This window comes from Mesocricetus auratus, unplaced genomic scaffold (assembly GCF_017639785.1).
Source record: "Mesocricetus auratus isolate SY011 unplaced genomic scaffold, BCM_Maur_2.0 Super-Scaffold_100023, whole genome shotgun sequence".
NCBI lineage: Eukaryota > Metazoa > Chordata > Mammalia > Rodentia > Cricetidae > Mesocricetus > Mesocricetus auratus.
In genome coordinates this window covers 27,375,216-27,398,745 of record NW_024429204.1, presented here as the reverse complement: position 1 = coordinate 27,398,745, position 23,530 = coordinate 27,375,216, and the positions used below count along the sequence as shown (strand labels likewise).

Below are 23,530 nucleotides of genomic sequence, written 5' to 3'. Positions count from 1 at the left end.
GTAAAGGATTCAGCTGATGTAGAAAACATGATATCAGAAGCTGTGTGTGACCTCTCCTGGGCCATTTCCACAACGATGTCAATGTGAGAGCCTATGGCCGCTCCTCCTGTGCAGAGGGCCTAGAGACAGCCTTTCCTTCTGCCCAGTCTGAATTACTTAAGCGACAGACTCAGAATGACCAACAGCAGTGAGATTCTGTGTACTTTGGAGTGTGACTCTTATAATAACTTGGGAGGACTTAGGAAAGCTCAAGGAAAGCCAATGATCAAAATCACCCATCCAGTCTGTAGCAGCATTACTGTTCTGAGTGGAAGCATATTAAACTACAGGTGGAGTGCATGAAAAATGGGTAAATACAAATGATTCCCTAGCTAAATATGAAGTTAGAACCCCAAATCACTCAGATGTTAGTGGAGACCATCATGAAGGAAAAGATCGTCTAAGGGAAAGCTAGAAACGCCAGGAGATGACCGCACAAGAACATGTTCAGCTCCCCCTGTGAACACAGTGAGAACGGACACCAAGGGTTGCCAGGCAGATCTAGGTTATGCTCAGTGCAAAGCAGCCATCACACCAGCATCTACTGCTCTCTGTTACTGCTGTGCTAACAAGCCCCTTACCGTATGGTGAGCTCCAATATTTGAGCAAGTCTATCATGAAGCAAATTTGCCTGCAAAGGAGAAAAAAGAATGGTAAAGATTTCTTGTTCTCCAGCCACACAGCAGACAAAGCACAACTGTAACTATGAGGCTGAGGCTGACATACAGATTGTTTTAATGCTCTGATCTGCAATATCTACTGGACTTTAATGTAGGTTTTCTCCCCACACCACCCCTTTCAAGTTCTATAGCCACAAGTTGAAACACACACACACACACACACATTGACACATATGAGAGAGAGAAAGCAACATCAAAAAACCACTGGAAACAACCGAACAGAGCACCAAAGCAACAACTGTCATTCAGCCAGCTTAGGGCCTGCCATTTCCGTCAACATCACACAAAGAAATCCTTTAGGTTTAAGAGCAATGCCTTCTGAGGCTGGGGCCGCCAAAGACTCACGCCCCACCCATCACCATCAGCTCACTCCCCGCCCATCGGCTCACTCACTTTGGATTCACACTGTGCAGCTATTTCTTCAAAAGGGGCTTTCTGGAACTTTTCGATCACAAGACGTCTCTTTTCCTTTTCCTGTTCCTCCATTCCGTTGGTGTCTATGTAAGAACCGGTTAAGGACAGAGTGTCATAAGATCATGCCAAAGACCATGGGAGCCAATGATCGATGATAAACCTCAACATAAGAGTGATTCGAGGTGAAAAAACAAAGTACATTAGCGTTCCTTCAATGTTCCACTTAATACTAGAATACACAAATATTGCAGAAAAAGTTAAATCTAAATAAAGCTCCACAACACAATGCCTACTTTCATAGAATTCCCGCCTCTTACTACATACATACGCACACACAATAAACACACTTAGATCAAGATATACTCACACACAAACCTACAAACACACACACATACTGACACAAGAGAGAACAGTAACTTACTAGAAATCAAAGGACTACCGGGACTTTTCTGAGTAATTCTTTATGTCTAATTAAGCTGCCCTTGTACACACAGAGGTACTTTTGGTTAAAGTGTGTCTTGATCTCAATAAATAGAAAACTAAAATGCAGCTGGGTTGTTCAGAGCCAATGTGTCTGAGTCTCACTTGTCTTGAGGTCACCATGGTCTGGACAGTTTGTTAGACAGTTAAAACCAAATCCCTACCTTGTTTATACCACCGTGTCTGCTTATGTGTGCATACATGTCAGACAACTTGAAAAGCTTAAACAATGTATTTGAATACATGATCCATTTATAGAGACCTACAGTATTTTCCCTTTTCATGTTGTAGATGATCACGCTGTCATCTAAAAAGTACCGAAGCAGAGAGAGAGTTTAGGAGTGCTAAAGCGTGCTGCACAACTCACCAATTGCTTTCTTTAGGGCTTCAAAGGTGATTTCTTCAGTGTTGCTGACCTAAAGGGAGTGTAAGGAGAACAAAGAGTCAGGACGTGTGAGTCTAATTAATTTCTTACTAACGTACAAGCCACCCAAGCATTTTCACAATTCGTGTTTGTCCTTCTGACTTGCACACAGCAGGTGCTGTGGCCCTCTTCCCTGGCCGTAACCATGGCCGACCACAGTGGCTTCCTGCCTGGCACACAGACAGGTGGGTGCTAGCCTGGCAGATCAGGCAGCACCTCCGCACCCCTGCATGAGTCACGGCCTGGGGTCTGATGGGCCAACGGCACCCGGTGACTGTGCTTGGTAAGGGGAAGGCACTTGGAAGCACTCAAAGCTGAGAAGACAAACACATGGTGTTGTTTAGCTATGTGGTACAAAGAATTCACCACGGAAGAGCCTTTAGAACTTTAGCACCACAGACAGCAGTCCAATCAAGCATGAGATAATCTAAGATTTAGCTGGTTAAAAGAACAGGCTGCAGAGATGGCTGGGTGCTTAAGGGCATTTGTTGCTCTCACAGAGGACCAGAGTCAGGATTCCAGTCGCCACATGGTGGCTCACATTTCTCCTTAACTCTCGTTCCAGGGGACCCAACACTTTCTCTGGCCTTCTCTAGCACCAGACATACACGAGGTAAAACACACACACACACACACACACACACACACCACAAATAAATGAAGCTTTCAAGGAAATACTATATTGAAAAGTTTTCACTGAAAACAAGCATATTCTGGATTTTCTAACATCAACCACCAGTTTTTTATTTCTTATAAATACCTTTATCTTGGGCTCTCAGATCTTTTCCTTTGAAATATGCACAAAGCTATAAAACTATGTCTTATTATGATTTTTAAAAGGTAGTATTTTGTGATAATTGGGCAGTGGTAATTTTTTTCCCCCAGTTTTTCAAGACAGGGTTTCTCTGTATAACTTTGGAGCCTGTCCTGGAACTAGCTCTTGCAGACCAGGCTGGCCTGGAACTCACAGAGATCCACCTGCCTCTGTCTCTGCCTCCCGAGTGCTGGGATTAAAGGCGTGCGCCATCAATGCCCGGCTTCGGCAGTGGTACTTTATGAGGTACCCAGACAATTTCACACAGAGTAATAAACGGTCACTGTAGCATCTCTGAACATAAGTTAAGCAATGATACGATACATGAGTACTTGCCTGGCACTTCCGTCACCCCTAAGTTTAGCTCATGAGCGTCCTTCGCTAAGTCTAAGGCAGCAAGACTAACGAAAGCAAGACTGTGTTCTGCACCTTAGCGTCTTTTAACAAAGGCTTTAGCTGGAAGTCAAGCAGCAAGAGTTCCGCTACCTCAGCTTTGCTATCGAGGTCACAATTCTAGTTGAAGTCAGATTAAACTTTGGAATCTTCAGCTGCATTCTAGACATTTGGAGCAGATACACAAGATTAGACTCTGGCTAGTCATTTCACCCATGAGCAGTCTAGCGCTAGCAGCTTAATGAAGTAAACAAAACTCACTGTCTTAGACTGGGCTAAGACAGTTTCAGACTAAAACAACAGCAACAAACTATATACAGTACAGGACAAAGAACATGGGGAAAGTTAAAACTAAAGGCAGCATTCTTGTTGTTTTTATTAACTTTTACTAATAATGCAGAAATACAGTACTTATCAGTAACTGGAAAATGGCTGACTTATGTGGATTTCTCCTGCCCTTGCTATAAACTACTTAGTTTATAAGGCATTCTGTTCTGTCTTCTGGCATCTGAACAACTAATGTGCAAAAGCATATTCCAGACACTTTGAAACTCAAGCGTGCTCAAGTCAATACGGCACTAAATTGTACTTGTCAAATACCTAGTGTGCGATGTATGTGACCGAGGACTGTGACACTGCCTTTGAAAAGCTAACGCATTAATGAACTTCTAATGTAAAAATCAGAGAATCTTACCCCTATAGTGTCTTCATGTAAATGTTTTTCAGTTTATTTTACCACAACAGACAGATTCTTTACTGCAGTCTTAAGAGTCAAAAACATTTAGTTTAAAACAAAAAATAAACAAAAAGAGATAATAAAAACACAACCATTAAATGCATGGTCTTCCTGATTAAAATTAAGCCCAGAAGACGGCACTCGAAGCAATTTTTTTTTTTACTGAAAGGGCAGTAAGAGCAAACTCACATTCATTGAAAGAGTTCGCATTGAAAGACTCTTTACAAATAAGAAGTGTACATATTAAAGTGGCTTTGATAATGAGGTGGTCTTGGGGAGGAAAGCTGGGACTGGGGTGTCTTCCCCAATTGCTCCTCCCCCACCTTCAGTGTGGGGAGCAGAGCGAGTCTTGAGTGAGTATGGAAGGAACAGATGAAGTCCTGAGTGAATGTGCACTACCAACAAGGACCAATGCCTCAGACCCCTTGGGTCAGGCTCAGGAAACTGGCAGTGTGTGTGTAAAACCCAGCAACTGCAGTTTCTTCCTTCTAGAAGACCACAACCTGAAACTGCTCCCTAGCTAACGGCTGGGGTTCGGGGTTGTTGCCGAGTCGGTATTGGTCCTGCTCCAACAGTCAGTCCCGGTTTTTCTCTGAACACCATCCTCCTCTCTCCATTACCTCAGCGTCCCAGTCAGGCTCCCATCAGAACAGCTCTACCTGTTTCCCTCATATTTGTGTGTGCACAAGTGTTTGCAGAGACCCTTATGTGCGCAGCTGTCCAAGCCCAAAGGTGACGTCAGACACCGCTTCCAGTTAGCTACTGCCCTAGAGATTCTGGCTCTGCCCATGAGCGCTGGGATCACAGGTGGGTGCCATGTCCACTCCTTTGTGAGGGACCAGAGAACCCAGCTTTGGTCGTCACGCCTACCTGGCAAGCGCTTTATCCACTCAGCCATCTCCCGTGTCCCTCTTCGTTGTTTGAAACAAGGTCTCCTCACTGAACTTGAAGTCTGCCACGTGGGCTAGCCTGGCTGTCAGTGAGCCTCCAGGATCTCCGTATCTCATAGACTAGCTTTCTATGTGGGTGCTGGGGACCCGGAAAGTAAGTCCTCCTGCCTGCACGAGTATTTTCCCCACTAAGCTATCTCCGGAGCCCACTTCAGCGCTCTGGAGCCCCTCTAACAAGTGGCTATTAGGACAAAAGAATTCTGGATAATGGAGAGCTGAACAGCAAAGATCTAATTTGTTTGTTCCCTAGTTATATTGGTTAGAAGCTAAGGGAATGAGAAAGCATTAATTCAGACAACTCAGTTTCCAACTTTCTTGTTTTGATATTTAATTGTTTAGATTGTGTCAATGAGAATAATGAAACAGCCAGGCAGGAAAACAGTTTGTAAATCATGAAGAGGAAGCTGAGTTGGTTAGCTTGCATTTGTCACTTTTAGTTGGCTACCAGAAATTCTCTGTGTGGATTGAGTGCTGACAGTACTGGCTGACTTTTAGTTCTGTAACCCGGCAGCATCAAGGGGTGACAGTGCAGGCAGTCACTGTCCTGGGGCAGCGCACTGAGATGGCTTAGGTCGTTCTCATAATAGCTAATATCCAAAATGACAATGGAGCTTTCCTTACACAGCAGCTTCTGAGGTGAGGACTGGCCTCGTGGAGGTGTTCAGACCCATCTACTTCTATACTTTACCCTTCATAACTTTTACAAAGTAATAGGACTTAGGGAACTTAAGGGCTCACGCATTACCATATCATACTTAAAGTAAAAGAACACAGCTTTGCTTCTGTCTTAGTTCTTTCTGTCACACAGGACCCCAATGCAAAAATATAATAATTATGCTGATTTTATGCATCTTGATAGATGTTGAAATGAGTTTACAAAAATTAAATTTCATTAATTTCTACTATCACTTTAGTTGACTTGGGAATAATCTAGATTTGTAATTTTTCCCATTTATAGGTGAGGAGGAAAACGTTTTATAAATAATGACTACAGTAAGACAGTTCTCCATCACAAAAGTCCAGCAACTTACCACGTCATCAGAAGGCACACTGTTGGATAAAATATCCACCTGAATAGACACAGTATCCACAACACTTTTTCTTCTAGAAAGACGGTCTTCATCTGAAATGAAATTTATTTTCTTCTATTATTTGTTAGTCAGAAATGTTATGTTGCACATTAATCACATAACTATTAGAATGCAAGAAAATACAGAAAGCTGAGTTTGAGGTTCTTGCTTTTTCTAAACATTTGAAGCAATGTGTGCTTACCTTTCAACCTATTTTACTCAAATGGCAAAGTAAGTGCTTTTGCTCGTCCCTAGGGTCAGCATAACGTTGGCCCTGTACACAACATGGAACGCTCAGAAGCTGATCCATGCGCAAGCATGCGCCTAAGTGCCAGCACCTGTATTCTGGTTGCACATACGGAGGTCAGAGCACAACTTAGAGGAAGCAGCTGACTTTCTACCATGCACACTCTGGGTACTGAGCTCAGGTCAACAACTTAGAGGAAGAAGTTCTGACTTTCTACCACGCACACTCGGGATACTGAGCTCAGGTCATCAGGTTAGCAATAAGAGCAATTCTCTGCTGAGCCTTCCTGCCAACCTTAAGTTCTCTTACCAATTTGAAACACACTAACGAAGGTCACCGTGCTGTGCAGTAAGACATCAGGATTTAAGAACTGAAGTCTTCCTGTGTGACTGGGGGTGGTCATATGGTGTTTGTCATGTCCCTCTAGAATCACCCATGTTGATGCGGATGTGAAAACTGCTTGTTTTTCAGAAGAGCACTGCAGTGTGTACGGGCATCACTGTCGGCTGAGGGCACCTCAGCTGTTTGTCTGTTGGCCTCTGTGAGGACTGAATGCGGCAGGGAACATTGTGTGCAGACTTCTCAAACCCTGACATCAGTTACTCTGGGTGTGATCACAAGAGGGACTGAGGGAGCATACGGTAGTCACTTCAGCATTATGAACAAAAGCCAATCATGTTATCCGAAGTGGCTGTAATAATTCCGTCTCACAGATCATGCGAGCCGTCAGTGTGCGAGGCTCCTTTCTGGGCGCTCCTGACACTTGTCATCCTTTCCTTTGGTGGCAGAGGCAAACCTAAGAGGTGAAGGGCTAGCGTCTTGTTCTGGTGTTGGTTCTTCATTATGTTACAGGTCTAAGGTCCAAAGTTTTTTCAAACACTGGTAGGAAAGTACAGGATGTGAGAAGGGCTAATACCCACGGTGATGTAAGGAAAGAAAGTGCACCGTGCAGCCCACTGCACTCAATCAGAGGCTGGGTCAATCCCTGCTGGGACGGACCGGGCGAGCTGCCGGGCACTGTCACACCGTGGCTCAGACACCAGTGGTTCAGCAATTGCAGGCACATCACTGTGCCTTCTCTAGAGCTAGCCGCTGCATTTGTTCATCTGGCTTCACTGTGAGACTGCAATCCTTGAAGACAGCGACCACACCTTAGCATCTTGCCATTATCACCTCCTCAATGCCTAACACGCAGTAGGCCTCATCAGTTAAGGAGCACTCCAACCCAGCAATCCTCCTACCTCAGCCTTCTGGGGGTGGGGTCACTGACTTATGCCACCACACCTGGCCTCCAGCTAAGGTCTGTGTATTTTCATTCTCCCAAGAAATGAACAGACAAACATGCAATCTCCACCACTTTGCAGTCAAGCGCTCGACCACTGAGCTCCATCCCTGGCTGTCGGTCCCTGGAGTGGTGCAGTGGTTGGGTCTCACAGGCATGAGAAGCAAGGGAAGATGGTGATTTCTGCTCACTGCTGACTGACATGGATGGATCATTCTGAATGCATGCAAAACCTCTGTTCTCATTAAAACTTGTGAAATCAAATAAATTATTAAGCATTTAAAAGAGCACAGAGGCAGCTAAATTTAGTGTGCCATTTAATCAAATTACTTATTTCAGCCCCACTGTCCTCATGGTAAGAAGAAAATGTTATGCTCTTCACTAAGCTAGTATAAGGACTAAGTAGGGACACGAACACAGTGCTGTTCTCAATGCCAGGCACAAAATATGATAAATGGAGCCAGCATTACTGTGGGGTGGGTGTATATATATCATACACATTTATGTTTTACTGTTCTTAACTGCCCATAATTTTCAAAATCAATAGTAGACAGCTACTACACAGAAAAAAATAATAATAAATGATTATACAGCTACTACACAGAAAATAAAGAATAATAAATGATTATAACTGAGTATCCCATAAAACATCACTCTTAGGACTCCTGCACGAGACAAAGCCCACACAATACACCAATTTAAAAACATCAGTCTTACTAAGTCAAAAAAGTCTACTTGTTCTTAGGAATTTCTATCCAGAGAATATAATTAACTATGCACGGAAGTATTCAGACGTCTCTTAGCTTGTGATAGAGACACTGGGAAAGAGACTGTCACTTGTCTGAGGAGAAGGCAAAGTCACACGTGGGAATGACCACCAGAATTCTCACTGAAAGCTGCAGTGAAGGCCACGGGGAGGAGGGACAGGGACACAGTGCCTATAGGATAAGGACACAGAGCAAGGCCACAGCTAGTGACAGGCACGCAAAGACACTGCCCACAGTGGCACTTTCTAAACCACACATCCAGGGGGTGGCTTCCCACAGGAAAGGCAGGCTTTGGGCAGGGCAGGCTACCAGGTGCAGTTACCTTTGCATTTCTGCCTGGGTTTATGAGGCTTTGGGTCTGAAGGAAAGACAGCTAAATCCAAAGCAAAACTGTTTAATATTTGAAATGCTTAACATGCCCCAAAACAAACAAACTTAATAAATTACAGAGTTCTACCATGGTTTTGTTTGCTTTGTTCCTGTTGTTTTGTTCATTTTTTTTTTAAAGACAAAGTTCTTACTATGTAGCTCAGACTGACCAAAACTTGCTATGTAACCCATGCTAGCTTCAGACTGGTGACAGCTATGTATAAAGATTATACTACTTTCGGTAATTTATACATAAAATTATCTGACTGAAATCAAATAGTTCCTTTATTTAACAGATGTCTATCTTAAAAAGAAACTAGTTCTTTCACCAATGTAACTTTCATTTATACATTAATTGGATATGAGAGTACAATAAACTAGTGTTAATTAAATGCAAGATATCGTGTAACTTATCTTCAAATGCAGCGGCATCATTTTAAAGAACAAAAAAATACACATAAAAAGTTGGCAGGTTTTTTTCAGAAATGGTTTGCAGGTTTTTAAATGACAAATGTGTAACAGTATTGTTTAATGATAATAAATTTCATAAAACATATGGATGAATAATAGATTAAAAATAACAGTAAACCCAAGCACTTGCTTGCCCTATGGTAAATTCCTATCCATAATCTTACCTATTTCCTACTACAACCTTAGACAAAGGTTTCTAAAGCAGCATTTAAAAATAGAAAACATTAAAAATAGCTTTTAAAAACGAAAAAACAAACAAACAGAACCGAAACAACCAGTGAGGGGCTGGAGAGATGTCTCATGGTTAAAAGCACTAACCACTCTGCAGGGGACCCAAGCTCAGTTCCCAGCACCCACATGGTGGCTCACACCCATACTTAACTCCAGTTCCAACTCCAGAGAGCCCATAGCCTTCTTGTGGCCAGATGAGCAGCACTGTACAAGCATGGTCCACAAGCATGCAAAACACTTATACACATAAAGTAAAAGGAACCTGAAAAGCAAACCCCACTATGGAGTATGCCTACAAAACTGCCTTCACTCCCCGCTGCACGGCAGCAGAGGCTTGCTGAACGTACCTGTCACCTGTGGCACGTAAGGAGCCGACAGCCTTTCCACACTGTACCCGCTGCCACCAAGGGACTCTGCGATCTTGTTGGTCAGAAAGTATAAACTTTTGTCATGCTTCTCTAGTGACTTTGGAAGCCTGTCAAGTTGGGAAAAACAGCGATCATTCAATACTGATGCCTGAGCAAGGACTTCTGCAGCAAAGGTCGCAGTGTTTCAGGCAGAAGTACAAGTTACTGGGGTGACAGAAAAGTCCATGTATGCTGGGACTCTTCCCGGTCACACTTTACTGTAAACTCAGCCTTCCACCCTGCTAATGTCTGAAGACTCCTGGGCATTAGAGGATGAAGAAAACTGGACTCAGTTTTCAGTTTTCACTAAGTAAAATGTAATGAGAGAGCACAGCGGAGAATGACATGAAGCCCAGGGCCAGGACGTGACAGAAAGCCCACGCCCAGTCACAACAGCCGCCCTGCCCGCTTCCCACTGGTTACCATCTTGTGCTGGGGCTTCCAATACTGAGCCGCCTGCCCCACAGCCCAAGTGGGAGCCAAGTGTTCTCAGTGTGCAATGCCAGGAAGAAGGTATAGCATATGAATTTGTTTCTGGCCCACATTTTTATGTGTTATCAAAAATCTTCAACAAGAAAATTGTACTGTGACAGGACTATGAGGACATACAGCAAAACAATGCCATAGTTAATAAATATATTATCACATTTTAAAAAGGGGGAAAATTTGTATTTCCAGGACTATATCCTTATCTATAACTATTATGCAAAGGGAAAGGTTTCATGAATTAAATGACAGAAATAACACAATTATGATAATAATAAACCTGGAACAATAGTTATTCCTTTTTAAACATTATCAACAGCTCTCTCATTAGTGAGCTTTTCCTTCAAATATAAAGAATCCACATACATGCACTTATCTCTGAAAATATGCTCCGGTAGAAAATAAGGGGCTTCCATAGTTCGAGTTTCAATAACCTGAAATCAAAGCAAACGCCAAACAAACACTTCTTAGGACCTTGCAGTGAACATTTACAAAACAACTAAGAACAAAGCCGCCCCCAAATACCTTAAAGCATTTACATTAAACACCAGGAGTCTATCTTTGAATTCAAACTAAGTTCCTTTTGTTTTCACATGATACTAAAGATTCAACAGCTGTTAAAAGCCTAATAATAAAATATACATAAGAAGTAAAAAAACGGTGTGTTACATTTGCTGAGTCATACTATGAAGGAACAGCACTTATTTTCTCAAAACAGCAAAACAACACAGACCTATTTTAGAAATTGCTTCACAAGCTACCCCCCTACACACACACTGTGTGCTCAGAGCCAGTCAGAGCCAGGGCCCTGGGGGGGGGGGGACTCCACAAAGGGTCGGCTCCACTTTGACAATATGCAAGCCTCAAACGCAGAAGTGAGTTCTAAGTGAATGGAAGAGTTTTGCTCTTAGCAAGAGGTGCTTCCAGTTCTCATAAAAATGAGGTTCTCTGACAACGGCTTTCAAAGGTGGCGCGTTTCTGCCACATTAGTTAAGGACTCTGAAATATACATGAAATCACATCAGTAACTGGGATGGCCACTGACGAAAGTTAACATTGTTGAAAGATGACAAAATTCAAAAAGGTGCATTAATAATTCAACTCTGGTTCTTCCTTAGATTGTACAAACAAACTTTCTTAACTGAAAGGCTCAATGGAAAAGGGAGAAGAAAACTATATTCAATTCAAGGACCTTAAAAATTGTAACAAGTGGCCCAAGCCTTTAATCCCAGCACTTGGGTGGCAGAGGCAGGTGGGTTACAGGTCAGCCTGGTCTACAAAGGGAGTTCTAGGACAGCCAGGACTATAACACAAATAAACCCTGTCTTGAAAAATAAACAAAAAAATATTTAACAGACAATATTAACTGTACTTTTGATTTAGAACCCCATTATTTTTGCAGAATTATCTTAATTATATAATTACCTCAATTATATACTAAGATTATATATGTATATATAGACATACACATAAAGACATGCACACACACACATATAAAGTTAGGAAAAAGTGACTACTCAGAAATCAGCAGGTTTTACACAGCACTCAGGTTTAAGAACTTTCCCAAGCTTCTCACCTTGCTTACATGCTGGCAGAATGCAGGAACGGCTATCATCTGACTCACAAAGTTCAGATATGCTGCAACTAGTGCCATGATTCCACAGCGATGAAACATTGGCAAGTTATCTTCATTGACAATTGCACTGTCCTTCAGTAGAATATAAACACATTTGAAAGATCAAGTTCTCAGCATATTCTCCATGATTACACTGGAAAACTGAAGATAGTTCAGAGAGCTGACAAAAACACATGGTGTGTGTGTGTTGGGGGGCGTATGTACACGCACATACACATTCATGCACACTACATGTTGTGCATTTATTATGGAATACTCAACTCCAACTACACAATGCTACATATATAATAATTATTTAATGACCTCCTTTTCCAGTAGATTGGAAATATAGGTAAAGGACTGTCTTTTTCATCATGTTCTGAGAAATCTTGAATGACTTTTAGCACACAGTTGCTCACTGTAATTGAATATATAACCAAAAAACTTGCTAATCAAAATTCATATTCTTGAATAATCATACCAAACCACGAGTGACATTTGTGCTTCACTAAAAAGAAATGTTCCTTCAGTGGGAAGTTATAAAAACATACCTGTAAAGCAATGGCCAATCGAATGAGGTCAATAACCACCTCTTCATTGGCTAGTTCAATAGTTATGAGAGCCAGAGATGTATAAAGGAGCTCATAGTTTTTCTGAACATTGTCTTCCTCTTTGCAGCCCAGATATATGTGCCTGTATAGCTGCTGCCCGTTCTGAAAGACACAGAGAAAGACACTTTTGTATGTTAACAATGTAGCATAAACAATTGGTGTTCTCTGGTGTGCTTGTATCATCTAAAGTTATTGCTCCGGAGTCCCTGGAGTGGGCGGCCATGGTAACATGAGCATTGCACAGCATAATGGACATGGAGCACGGCTGCAGCAGCGCTATTTACGGCATCCCGACAGGAGCCAGACCAAATGTCTGCTAGCAAATAGCTTGCACTATCTTAGAACACACACATATTGTAATGTCAACAGTACACAGAGGGTGGATTGCAGCAGAAACATTGAAGATGGTGATAGAACCAAATGTCCCATTTAAGCTTTGGACGACTGGTAAACTACACAAGAAGCACGGTCAACTTACAAGACATCACGGTTTCCTAAAGTGACCCGTGTGGAAAGGCAGACATCACGCCTCACTCACTTCCCAGTGGACAGAACAACACGTAATGAGCAACAAACAGCAGTGCCCTTGTGCATGCACTAGGCAGTGAGTGGATTGGAGCTGTCTACACAAGAGCAGCTAGAGTAAAACCACTATGTGTATTTGGTTTACCAGGAGGCAGGCAGGAATGATGGGGATACTCCTATCCCCTCAAATGAAGAGCGGCCTCTATTACACCTAAGCACAGGCTCTAGGAGTCACAGTTGGGACCGTGGGCATAAGGCAGGCTGCAGGTGGCAGTGAGCCGTCGGTCACTCCCCATTCTATGGCTCCATTTAAAGACCGCTGATCAATGTGAAACCATCAGACAGATTAAAGGGTTGTAAGTAAGTTACAATCCAAACACTCATTACACAATGACCCTACCTTTTTCATGAAGCTTGTATCTTGTCTACAAATCTTTTCTCTTTTTATCTTCAAGTCAGCCACATCTGGTATTATTCTAGAAACAATGTAGCAATAATTTGTTATGCCTGGCACATTTGACTGTAATACCTTGTATTTTGTGGGGGATTATACGTGAGCTCAGGAGTTTGAATGGTGACACATCTACATTATAAACTTTTATAAGAAATGATATTACTGGCTTACCATGCTTAACTAAGAATTACATCATCTTCATTCATAGTGCTATTCTTAGGCTTAAAGCAAAACTAAAACAAAACAATTTGCAATCAATGGAAGTAGTAATTACTAGATTAGCACTTTGCAGAACACAATGAATGATACTCCAACACATTATTTTAAAACATTAGTAAATCATTTTGATACCAATTAAACTACCCCTGGTCCCCACACAAACAGTAGATAACACACTGACCCCCCCACACAGATTACAACACTGACTCTCCCACAGATTACAACACACTGACCCCAAACACAGAGATTACAACACACTGACCCCCTACACACACATACACAGATTACAACACACTGACCCCACACACACAGATTACAACACACTGACCCCCACACACACATACACACAGATTACAACACACTGACCCCACATACACAGATTACAACACACTGACCCTCTACACACATACACAGATTACAACACACTGACCCCCACACACACATACACACAGATTACAACACACTGACCCCACATACACAGATTACAACACACTGACCCTCTACACACATACACAGATTACAACACACTGACCCCCTACACACACACACACACACACACACACACACACACAGAGACTGAGGAAACCACAAGCTCTCTTGCAGCACAGAATCACCTGATGCCGCGGAGCTTTGCCCTGTTGTCATGGCGATCCATGAGGTTGTGCATTACTTCCAAGACCAGCTGCCTCAGCTCATAATCTTCCATGAGGGATGGCGATAAGAGAGGGTCCAGAAATGACCCGGGCAGAGCAGTAACAATTGTCTTGGCTTTGTATCCAGAAGTCACCTGATTACGAGGAGAAAATTAACAATGTTCTCCTGAGTCCTTCTTAGGCAAAGTTCTCACATTTTTAAATCATACATTTAGGGCATCAGAAGCTATGGGCACAAGCCTGAAGAAATACATAAAGGAAATCTGTAAGGTAGTCACGATGTTGGTATTTCAGGAGCATTGTATAAAACAAGAACAAGGTGATCGTCACACATGGGCTGTGTGGTCCAAGTGCAGGCTTAACAGCAAGCACCGCACGCCTGCCAACTCTGTGCGGCAGGCTAACAGCCCCTTACCCAGAGAGAGCCTGGGTGAATCACACAAGGATCATGGGGCAGACGGGGACAGCAGCAAAGTCTGACCCTGCATCTGTTGTTTTAAAAGAAACCACTGCGAACAGGAACACATTTTCAGTTTGAAAAACTATTTTGTAACTCGATTCGACATTCATGACAATATTTTTTCAAACTCTGAATGAGAATATGCTTAAGTGTTATTAATCATCTAAAAACGACACTATGGCAAAATTTACAAAGCTGGCTTAGAATGAAAACCAAGGTGGTATATTAATTTGTTGTCTATAAAGAATTTGTTGTCTATAAAGAATCAGACTCAAATCTTACATGACTTTATTAGGAAACTGCAGCAACAGTACTTATGTCATTGGAAATATGAAGATGTCTTTAAGTAAGATAACAAATAAAAAGACGGAAATATCGCTGCAGCTGAATTTAAAATCCTGTATGACAAGCACCAGGCAGGGAATTAAACCTGAAAGCCATTCTTTTGTACCTATGCAGGAAACACACTTATGACAAAGGTCTCTCAGGTGAACCCCGAAGGTACTGGTTGCAAGGACACACATTCAAGGAACCAGGCCCTACTCTGTCCTTGACACGATGCCAGGTAAACAAAAACGGCCTATCTTAATCAAGACCTGAACACTGGCAACACCAGTTGACATGCCAACGTGGATGGGGTAATCTCACAAAGCCACCCGCCCTAGAAGAGCTACGGGAATTAAAGACTGTTGAGAGGGGAGAACTCATCTTCCATTGTCACCCTAAAACATATACATACAAGCAACAATCAATGGAGTCAGCATTTATTTGCATACATATATAATAAAGAATAAGAGCTCATGAATTTCAAAGCAAGGAGGGAAGGAGGGGTTGGACAGAGGGGAAAACTGTGATTAAATTAAAATTTAAAAAGGAAAAAATGAGCGTATTTAGCATACTGTACACCAGAGGACCTCTGGGTTTTTGGTTTTGTTTTTCTGCTATCTATTGCCACTCTAAATTTAAAACAATAAGCACTCTTAACAAGAAGCCACTGCCTGGATGGAATGAGGATGGCACTATAGATTTTCGTATCTGAGTCCCAGTGTCTAGCTCAGTGACCCTGGGCCTCTTTAACTCTGTCCACCTAACGCCTCTGAGCACAGGACTCTATCTACAAATGGGCGTTGCGTCTGCCTTCTGTAAGCTTGATCACAGGGAAGGTCAGACAGAGCGACAGGACAGGCAGCACTGAAGAGCCAGAAGAGTAGCGATGAGAAGATAAAGGGGAGATCCTCGGGACAGAGCGTGAAGCTGGCGGTGACACCACTCCTCAGTCATTTAAAGACCATTCCCCCACTTATATTACACTCCTTACCATAAGCAAAGACCTCAGCAACATTATCTGAATTCTCCTGGTTCCCAAATCCCTGAAACATACAAAGCATGGCATTACCAATTTACATTTATATTAACTTCATCTATTTAAAGTACCTTTTTCTCATTTAAAAACTTTATTCTTACTGGATAAATAGATTTTATTTATTTTTATAATCGCTTATGCCAGGACTCATTTTATAAACTAAAATACATTTCATATTAATTAAAACAGATAAATGTTTAAAAAATTTAAACAAGAAAATTCAAGTTACTGGGTCTTTAAGAACACAAATTCAAGTGCTGATATGAAGATTAAATCCTTCAAGTACAGGACAAAGTGACCCAAGAAAGTGCAGAAATGCCTTGTGTTCTCTGTGAACACAACAGTTACAGGGATGCCAACCATCCTCCGTGTACACAACAGTCACAGGGATGACATCTGAGATGGAAATGCTACTTTCATCTATCTGATCAGCACACATCAAATGCTCACAGTATTCCTCATAAAGAGAGAGAACTGTAGGAACTACTTAAGAATAGACTGTCCTTTAGTTGACTCCGCCATTGATGACCTCCCTCTATTTACTGTTCTTCCGGACACCACTCTTACCCACTTCTTATTAAGGAAGCGTGCTCACCCACTTACGTGCTAGTCTACTTCCCCAGCCGCCAGTGCCTTGTTAGCGCATGTCTGACTATACAGACCGATGGCTATGGTATGCTATACACGCATATATATGCAGGGATCCAACTGGTAGTCAGCATTTCCATCTCCTTAAAAGTTTAAAGGCATTTTTGATGAAAACCCAATAGTCATATAATTATAAGGCATAATGAGATCATTTTAGCACATTATCTAATGCTTTAGCATATTACCAAATCAAATCTATAGGGAAACATTACCACCCCAAGTCAGTATTCCTGATTCAATAACAGTGTTTTAAAAGTTTTCAGAAAGCTTGAAATTTCACCCTATATATGTGCAGACACAGAATGAATAGGGCAAATAAATCTTCCATTTCACCAATACAAGAGTTAAAAAAAATTGGAATCTATAAGTTAAAAATGATCTGAAATGAACGTAAGCACTGACTTAATGTCCCAATGATCTAGTACCAAATAAAACACTGTTGCTTTTCATTGCTCAAGTTTTAAAACACTAACAGTTTTGAGTTAAAACAGGCAATCCACAGCGAGCTCATTTACACCTGAGGACATACCCCAGTTGACTGACATCCAAAGCATGAGTGGATGTTCCAAACACAGGCACTTTCCCCATGATGAACATCATGATCTCTGATCGCTGATAGTCTGGCAGGTTGCTTCCAAAAAACCCTATGAATATATGAAGACAAATTTCACAAACTGAAAAGTGGTAAATTTTCCATATAACTCAAAACCATTTTTAAATTATTTTCTGTGTATAGGCATTTTGTCTACACGCATGTTTGGGTACCATGTGCATGTTTGGTGGGTCCCCCAGGAGGCCAGAGGAGGGCCTCTGAAGTTACATATGGTTGTTAGCCTCCATGTGGGTGCTGGGAATTGAACTTGGGACCTCTGGAAGACTAGTCAGTGTTCTTAACCTGAGACATTTCTTCAGCCCAAAATTTGTATTTTTCGTTTGTCTGTTTTTTGTTGTGTTTTGCTTTTTTGTTTTTTTTGAGACAGGGTTTCTCTCTGTAACAGTCTTGGCCGTCCTGGAACTCACTTTGTAGACCAGGCTGGCCTCCAACTCACAAAGATCTTCCTGTTCACTGGGATTAAAGGCGTGTGCCACCACCACCTGACTCAGTGTTGTAATTTTAAACGGTGCTTTCAATACATTAAAACAAAACAATGACTGTTCAAGCTACATGTAATGTAAATAAATTATAATTTCCTCTATCTAACACTGTGTAAAACATAAATATTTAAGTAAACTTCTGCAGACAGTTTTTAGGAAACTTTTATTTGCACATTGTGAACCTAAATCCCTGTGCCGCTAAATCAGTAACTATCCCATTTTGTCTGGTAAATATCAGAAATACTCATTTCCCCAAACCATATACCACAAACACTCAGCATCTAAGGACCTCTGTGTTCTCCATATGCAGAGTAATATCCATCGGTGTATCACTCCAGGCAGCACCTAGGGAACGGAACTTCACAGCAACCTCCTGTGTCTCTGTACTTGTTCTGGCTTCCTCTCAGGGAAATGAGATAAAAAGCTAAGCACTCACAAAGCAAGTATCATAGCTAGCATCGCCCAAGCTCCAACTGCCAAATCAAAGCTGCAGAAGACATTACTGGTTCAGTTAACAAAACTGAACTATGGAAGGTTGATTAAAAAGTGTGTAACAGCGAAGTCTAAAGCCGTCACTCAACTCTGACAAGTGTACTTCCCAATAGCTTACGGGGGAGTGTTTGCAGGTCACCCCACAGTGACCCGCAGAGTGGCGCACTGACCTATGGTCTGGATGATAGCGTTCTGCACAATCTTCTCATCGTTGTCTTTGGAACTCAAGGGGATGCTGCCCACAGACCCCCGCTGGGAGTCATTGGCTTCCAACTCCACACTGAGCCGCAGGTGTTTCAGCAGGGTGTTGAAGACTTCCAGCACTGTTGGTCCTGTGAAAGACCATCTTTGTGAGCTTGTCCCCTCAAGAGCAACTCTCAAACTTCACAGCAGACTCGGTACATAATAATTTATGAGCTTTCCAGTTAATTTTTAAGTTGTATAACTAAACAACCAAGTCTCACAGTCATACTAGACGCATATTCTGGCCATCTATGAGGAACTGGCCAATTGCCAGGCAGATAGAGCCAAGTGGGAAATCCAAACAGATATGGGAAGAGAAAGAAGGCGGAGTCAGGCCATGTAGCCGCCGGAGAAGCAAGATATGAAGTATCAAGCCAAAGCATCATGGTAAAATATAAATTAAATGGGTTACTTTAATTGGGAGAGCTAGTCAGTAATATGCCTGAGCCACTGGTCAAGCAATTATAACTAATATTACGCGTGTGAGAGTTTATTCTGCAACTGGCAGGCAGGAGAAAATCCTCCAATTACACCTAGGAGCAGTCATGTCCCTTTCTTTCCTTTTGCTTCTTTTCTTTCATTCAATACCTAATTTTGTCTATCCAAAGTAATATTTACAGAGATGATATTTAACTTGACTGATGGCTGAATCCATAAACTTATACAGCTCACTGTAACAGAAAAATTATTTTGTGTCTTCTCAGATTAAAAATGGAAGAATTTCCAATTATGAGAAACTCTCCAGTCTGTCAGGTTCTGGTGAACTGATTTTTCTTTGCTTTTTTCTCTTAGTCATATTGCATATTAACTAAAGGTTCTATAGCTATGTCCACACACAATTACAAACTTATCCAGAAAGGAATATGTGGTTAAATGTCCATCCCACCCATTACACAGATCTTAGCACAGCACAGCTAACACAGCAGACACCAGTAAATGTGGTGACTGAATAGACCACCTGTGTTTCATTTCCTAGTTTCATACACTCTCCCAATCTTTCTTTCTTTCTTTCTTTCTTTCTTTCTTTCTTTCTTTCTTTCTTTCTTTCTTTCTTTCTTTCTTTCTTTCTTTCTGACGTTCTCACTGTTTAGCCCTGAAAGTCTCTGTAGACCAGGCCTTGAACTCACAGAGATCAGCCTGGTCTGTCTCCCAAGTGCTGGGACTAAAGGTGTGCATCACTAAACTTGATTGTCTGCATCTTCTAAAGGCAAACTACAAGATGAATAACAAAAGGTCCATAGCCTACAAGGTCCACTCTCATTCAGCACGGAATGAATATTAGAATATCTGACTAGCTAAGACTTCCGCTTTCATTTTGAACAAGACCACAGCTAGATTCTCCTTTTGGCCTTGTATCTCTATCATATCCGCTCATTTCCCGAATCACACGTGTATGAAACAGCAAGTTCTTTGGCTTGTTCTCTTCCCTTTGTTTCCCTACAATCTGCCAGCTTCCCCGGCACGCTGCCCAAGACAGAGCTCTTCCCTCACTCTTGAGACAGCGACAGCACTTCCTGCTCTCCTGCCCCCCACTTGGCAGACTATCCCTAGTCAGTCCGCGAAGCTCTCATGAGCTGCACAATAACTTGCCTGCACTGCGACTGTAAAGATGCTTCCTTCATTTCCTCCACCCATTCTAGCAAAAGGGGCCACTTAATATCCTGCTTGTGCTAACACACATTCCTGCAGTTTTCTGATCCTTGGTCTCCCGGGGCTACACGTGGTCCAAGTCTCTTTGTAATTCATAATTGGGCAGGACTGTCTTCATGAATGACAAGTGGAAGAAGCCCTTCACCAGAATGGCTGGGGGTCACAAATGTTTGGTATTTAGTAGTAATATATGCATAGTATGCGTGCAAACAGAGTTTAGAGACAGCACCCAAATACAAACACCAAATCATCAGTGTTTCCTATACTGCGTACACACAGTACAGGATTTTTAGGGGTCCTATACTAAAACAAGTGCAGTCCATTTTCAAGCATCTTGTCAGCACTAAGAAGATTTCAACACTGAAGAATTTCACTCCAGAGCCCGAGGCAGGAGGGTTTCAGTTGAAGGCCTGCATAGGCAACATGGTGAGTTCAAGGCCATCCTGCAATGTTCACTAAGATGTCATCTCAGTAACTATAAAACAGCTGGGATGTGACTCACAAGCAGAACACTTATGTAGGATGGGCACAGCCCTGAGCTGAATACTTAGTGACATTTAAAAAGAAAGAAAAGAGAAAAACAGTTCAAACAATTCAACTGTTCAACTTATATGCCTTTTAACATCTGTATCCACCCAATTGTTCAGTATATAAATCGTATCCTTAACCCTTTTTAAAAGAATTACAAGAGAAAGGACATGAAAGAGGGGAGAAAAAGGAAGGAAAAACTGACCACACACACTCAGATTCTAGAACATTTGAAAATAGGAGAGATCTTAGGGTACTTCACAGACAGCTACGGGGAAGCACTTGGTATTACTGATGCGTTCTTTTTTGTTTTACTGATACTCACCTATGGAACCTTTAGCAGCAATAGCAACAGCCTCTAACAGAACCTGGACGATGCCTGCTCGAACCCGAGGGGAATCCTTCTTCCGAGCATCAAGGTGTCCCAGAATTTCCTGGATCACATGGTGAGAATACTGGGCCTAAGGAAGCCAACAGCAGGAAGATGTTTGAGCAAGAACTGCAGGTCTGTGAGAAAAGGTGCCTGGCAGCCCATATAAAGGACTGGCATTTACGACACGCAGCTGCCACAAGAACCGTCCCTTTAAAGAATAAACGTCGGCACTGGAATCTGTTTATGACCGCCTGTGTAAAGAAAGCCAACAACCAAGTACTGTCTTTAACTTGGTGTGGGACAGGCCGGGGTGGCTTAAGACATGGCTCGGGGGTTAAGAGCGTCAGCTGCTCTTCTGGAGGACCCAGTGTGGCTCCCAGCACCCACATGGCCGCTCACAACTGTCTGTAATGGGTCCAATGCCGACCTCTGCATTCTGTGACACTGGGCATGCGTGTGGTGCAAATATGTGCATTCAGGGAAAATACACATGTGCATAAAGTAAAAATAATTTTAAAAATAGGGAGGGAGAAGAGAGAGGAGACAGACAGACAGACAGGCAGACAGACAGAGCTATTCTGCCTCAACGAGTTGAAGATGAGAACTGATTCTTGAGAGTTGTTCTCTGACCTCTATGTGCATATGACACATGTGTGCCCATGCTCAACACACGCACGCACACACACACACACCCCGCCATCACTACTACTAATATTACTACCAACAACAATCTCAAAGTGAACTTCTTAACTTGTAAACTGGGTGTTCCTCATGAAGCTCACACATCTAAGCCTGCCTTGTTTAAATGTATCTAATTTACTGTCTGACCAGGACACTTCTGTAATGGAGGGTGAGGATAATCTTAACAACTATACACATTAAGACTATCCTAGGCAAATTAGGACCCATCTTCATACGACTTACAAGGGATTAGCTAAAAATAGCATAATATATTTAAAAGAATGCATAGGGAAAGAACCAAAACTAAAGATACAACATCACATTTGAATTAAGATCTAATCAAATCTTTTCAGATTTTGAGGGGGAAAATCCCCAAAGGCAGTCCTTTGTAGAAGACAGCACTCATAAGATTGTATAAAGAATAGAAACTATAACAAATAAAAATCAATACCAGTTCACCTGGAAAAAAGAAGCACACAATGTATGAGTTAAATAGTATATTAAAAGTGGCACAAAAAGTTACTTAGTCAATTACCTAGTCCTCTTACTAGGTATGTTTATCTTGGTCAGTAAGAAAACAAGCAGTGAATGAGAAAAAAAATACAAATAAGAGCATGCCGTGTGTCAGCGTTGGTGGCGCACGCCTTTAATCCCACACTCGGGAGGCAGAGGCAGGCGGATCTCCTGAGAGTTCGGCCATCCTGACCTACATAGCGAATTCCAGGTCAGTCCGAGCTGCAGACTGGGACCCTGTCTCAGAAAACCAATACAGAGCGTCACATGCAAATCTCCCACCTGTTTAGTGACATGCACATCTATGCAGGATAACTATTACTTATTTAACAAACAGTTCATTAACTTTACCTGAATAGAATACATGATAATCTTAAAGCAGTGAACTGCAAATTCATTAGGATCCCACAGCTTGTGATGGTCTAAATGCCTGCAAGCAACAATTAGAAATTAGGAACGCTTGGTTTTGAATTATACCTTCTTTTAAGACCTTCAACAATATAAAAAGTCAGAAAACTATCTAAAAGAAAATTCAGGGCTCCACTTTTATAACTATGGCATGCATTTCTAACTGTTAAGTATTTGTTACAGGGGTAACAAATACTAGACTAAATGAAGCAGTAAGAAAAAAAAATGCCCCCTTTCACTCTCTTCTCCCTTGTCTCTTTCCCTCTTGGTGTCTCTCTGTCTTCCCCATAATAAACTCTATGGTTAATGTAAAAAGAAAAAAATCCCTCTGTCCAAACTCCACAAGGGCATTCAGAGGTTCCTGGACATGTCAACCTAAACAATCCAAAACAAAGGTGATTACACGGTAGACTTAGTTTTAAGTGTCTATTTTAATAATTCCATGGTATTCAAGGCTCAGGCCTGAAACCTTCTGGTATAGAACTTTATTCCTATAATCAACCAACACAAGACCATTAACATGTTCAAATGGCAATTCTTGACTTAACTTTTAGCTAAGATTGCCAACAATCACCTCAAACCTTAAAGATAAGGTGTTGGGGTTTCTCTAGTGTAATCTAGTCTTTCTCTTCTTGTTTCACACTAACCCTTCCACGGCACCCAGAACGCCAGCTGTCTTGTACTCACTCACTGTTGAAAGAAAATGTGGTATTCAAATTCTTAGGGAATCTCTTAGTTT

The 23,530-nt window shown here is 41.9% G+C and overlaps 1 protein-coding gene across 2 annotated transcripts in view; it reads right to left on the bottom strand.

The window, feature by feature from the left end:
• Positions 1-23,530, bottom strand: part of Efr3a (EFR3 homolog A) — an 87,763-nt gene that overhangs the window by 3,187 nt on the left and 61,046 nt on the right. For both annotated transcript variants that reach the window (XM_005078689.4, XM_013119528.3), the window contains 15 exons: positions 22,735-22,813; positions 21,142-21,277; positions 18,566-18,727; positions 17,338-17,452; positions 16,116-16,167; positions 14,299-14,471; positions 13,412-13,487; positions 12,427-12,588; positions 11,837-11,968; positions 10,627-10,694; positions 9,715-9,842; positions 5,962-6,053; positions 1,981-2,029; positions 1,113-1,216; positions 621-670 (listed from right to left, as the gene is read on the bottom strand). In XM_005078689.4, the coding sequence (XP_005078746.1) occupies positions 621-670; positions 1,113-1,216; positions 1,981-2,029; positions 5,962-6,053; positions 9,715-9,842; positions 10,627-10,694; positions 11,837-11,968; positions 12,427-12,588; positions 13,412-13,487; positions 14,299-14,471; positions 16,116-16,167; positions 17,338-17,452; positions 18,566-18,727; positions 21,142-21,277; positions 22,735-22,813 (1,578 nt within the window). The remainder of the gene's footprint in view (positions 1-620; positions 671-1,112; positions 1,217-1,980; positions 2,030-5,961; positions 6,054-9,714; positions 9,843-10,626; positions 10,695-11,836; positions 11,969-12,426; positions 12,589-13,411; positions 13,488-14,298; positions 14,472-16,115; positions 16,168-17,337; positions 17,453-18,565; positions 18,728-21,141; positions 21,278-22,734; positions 22,814-23,530) is intronic.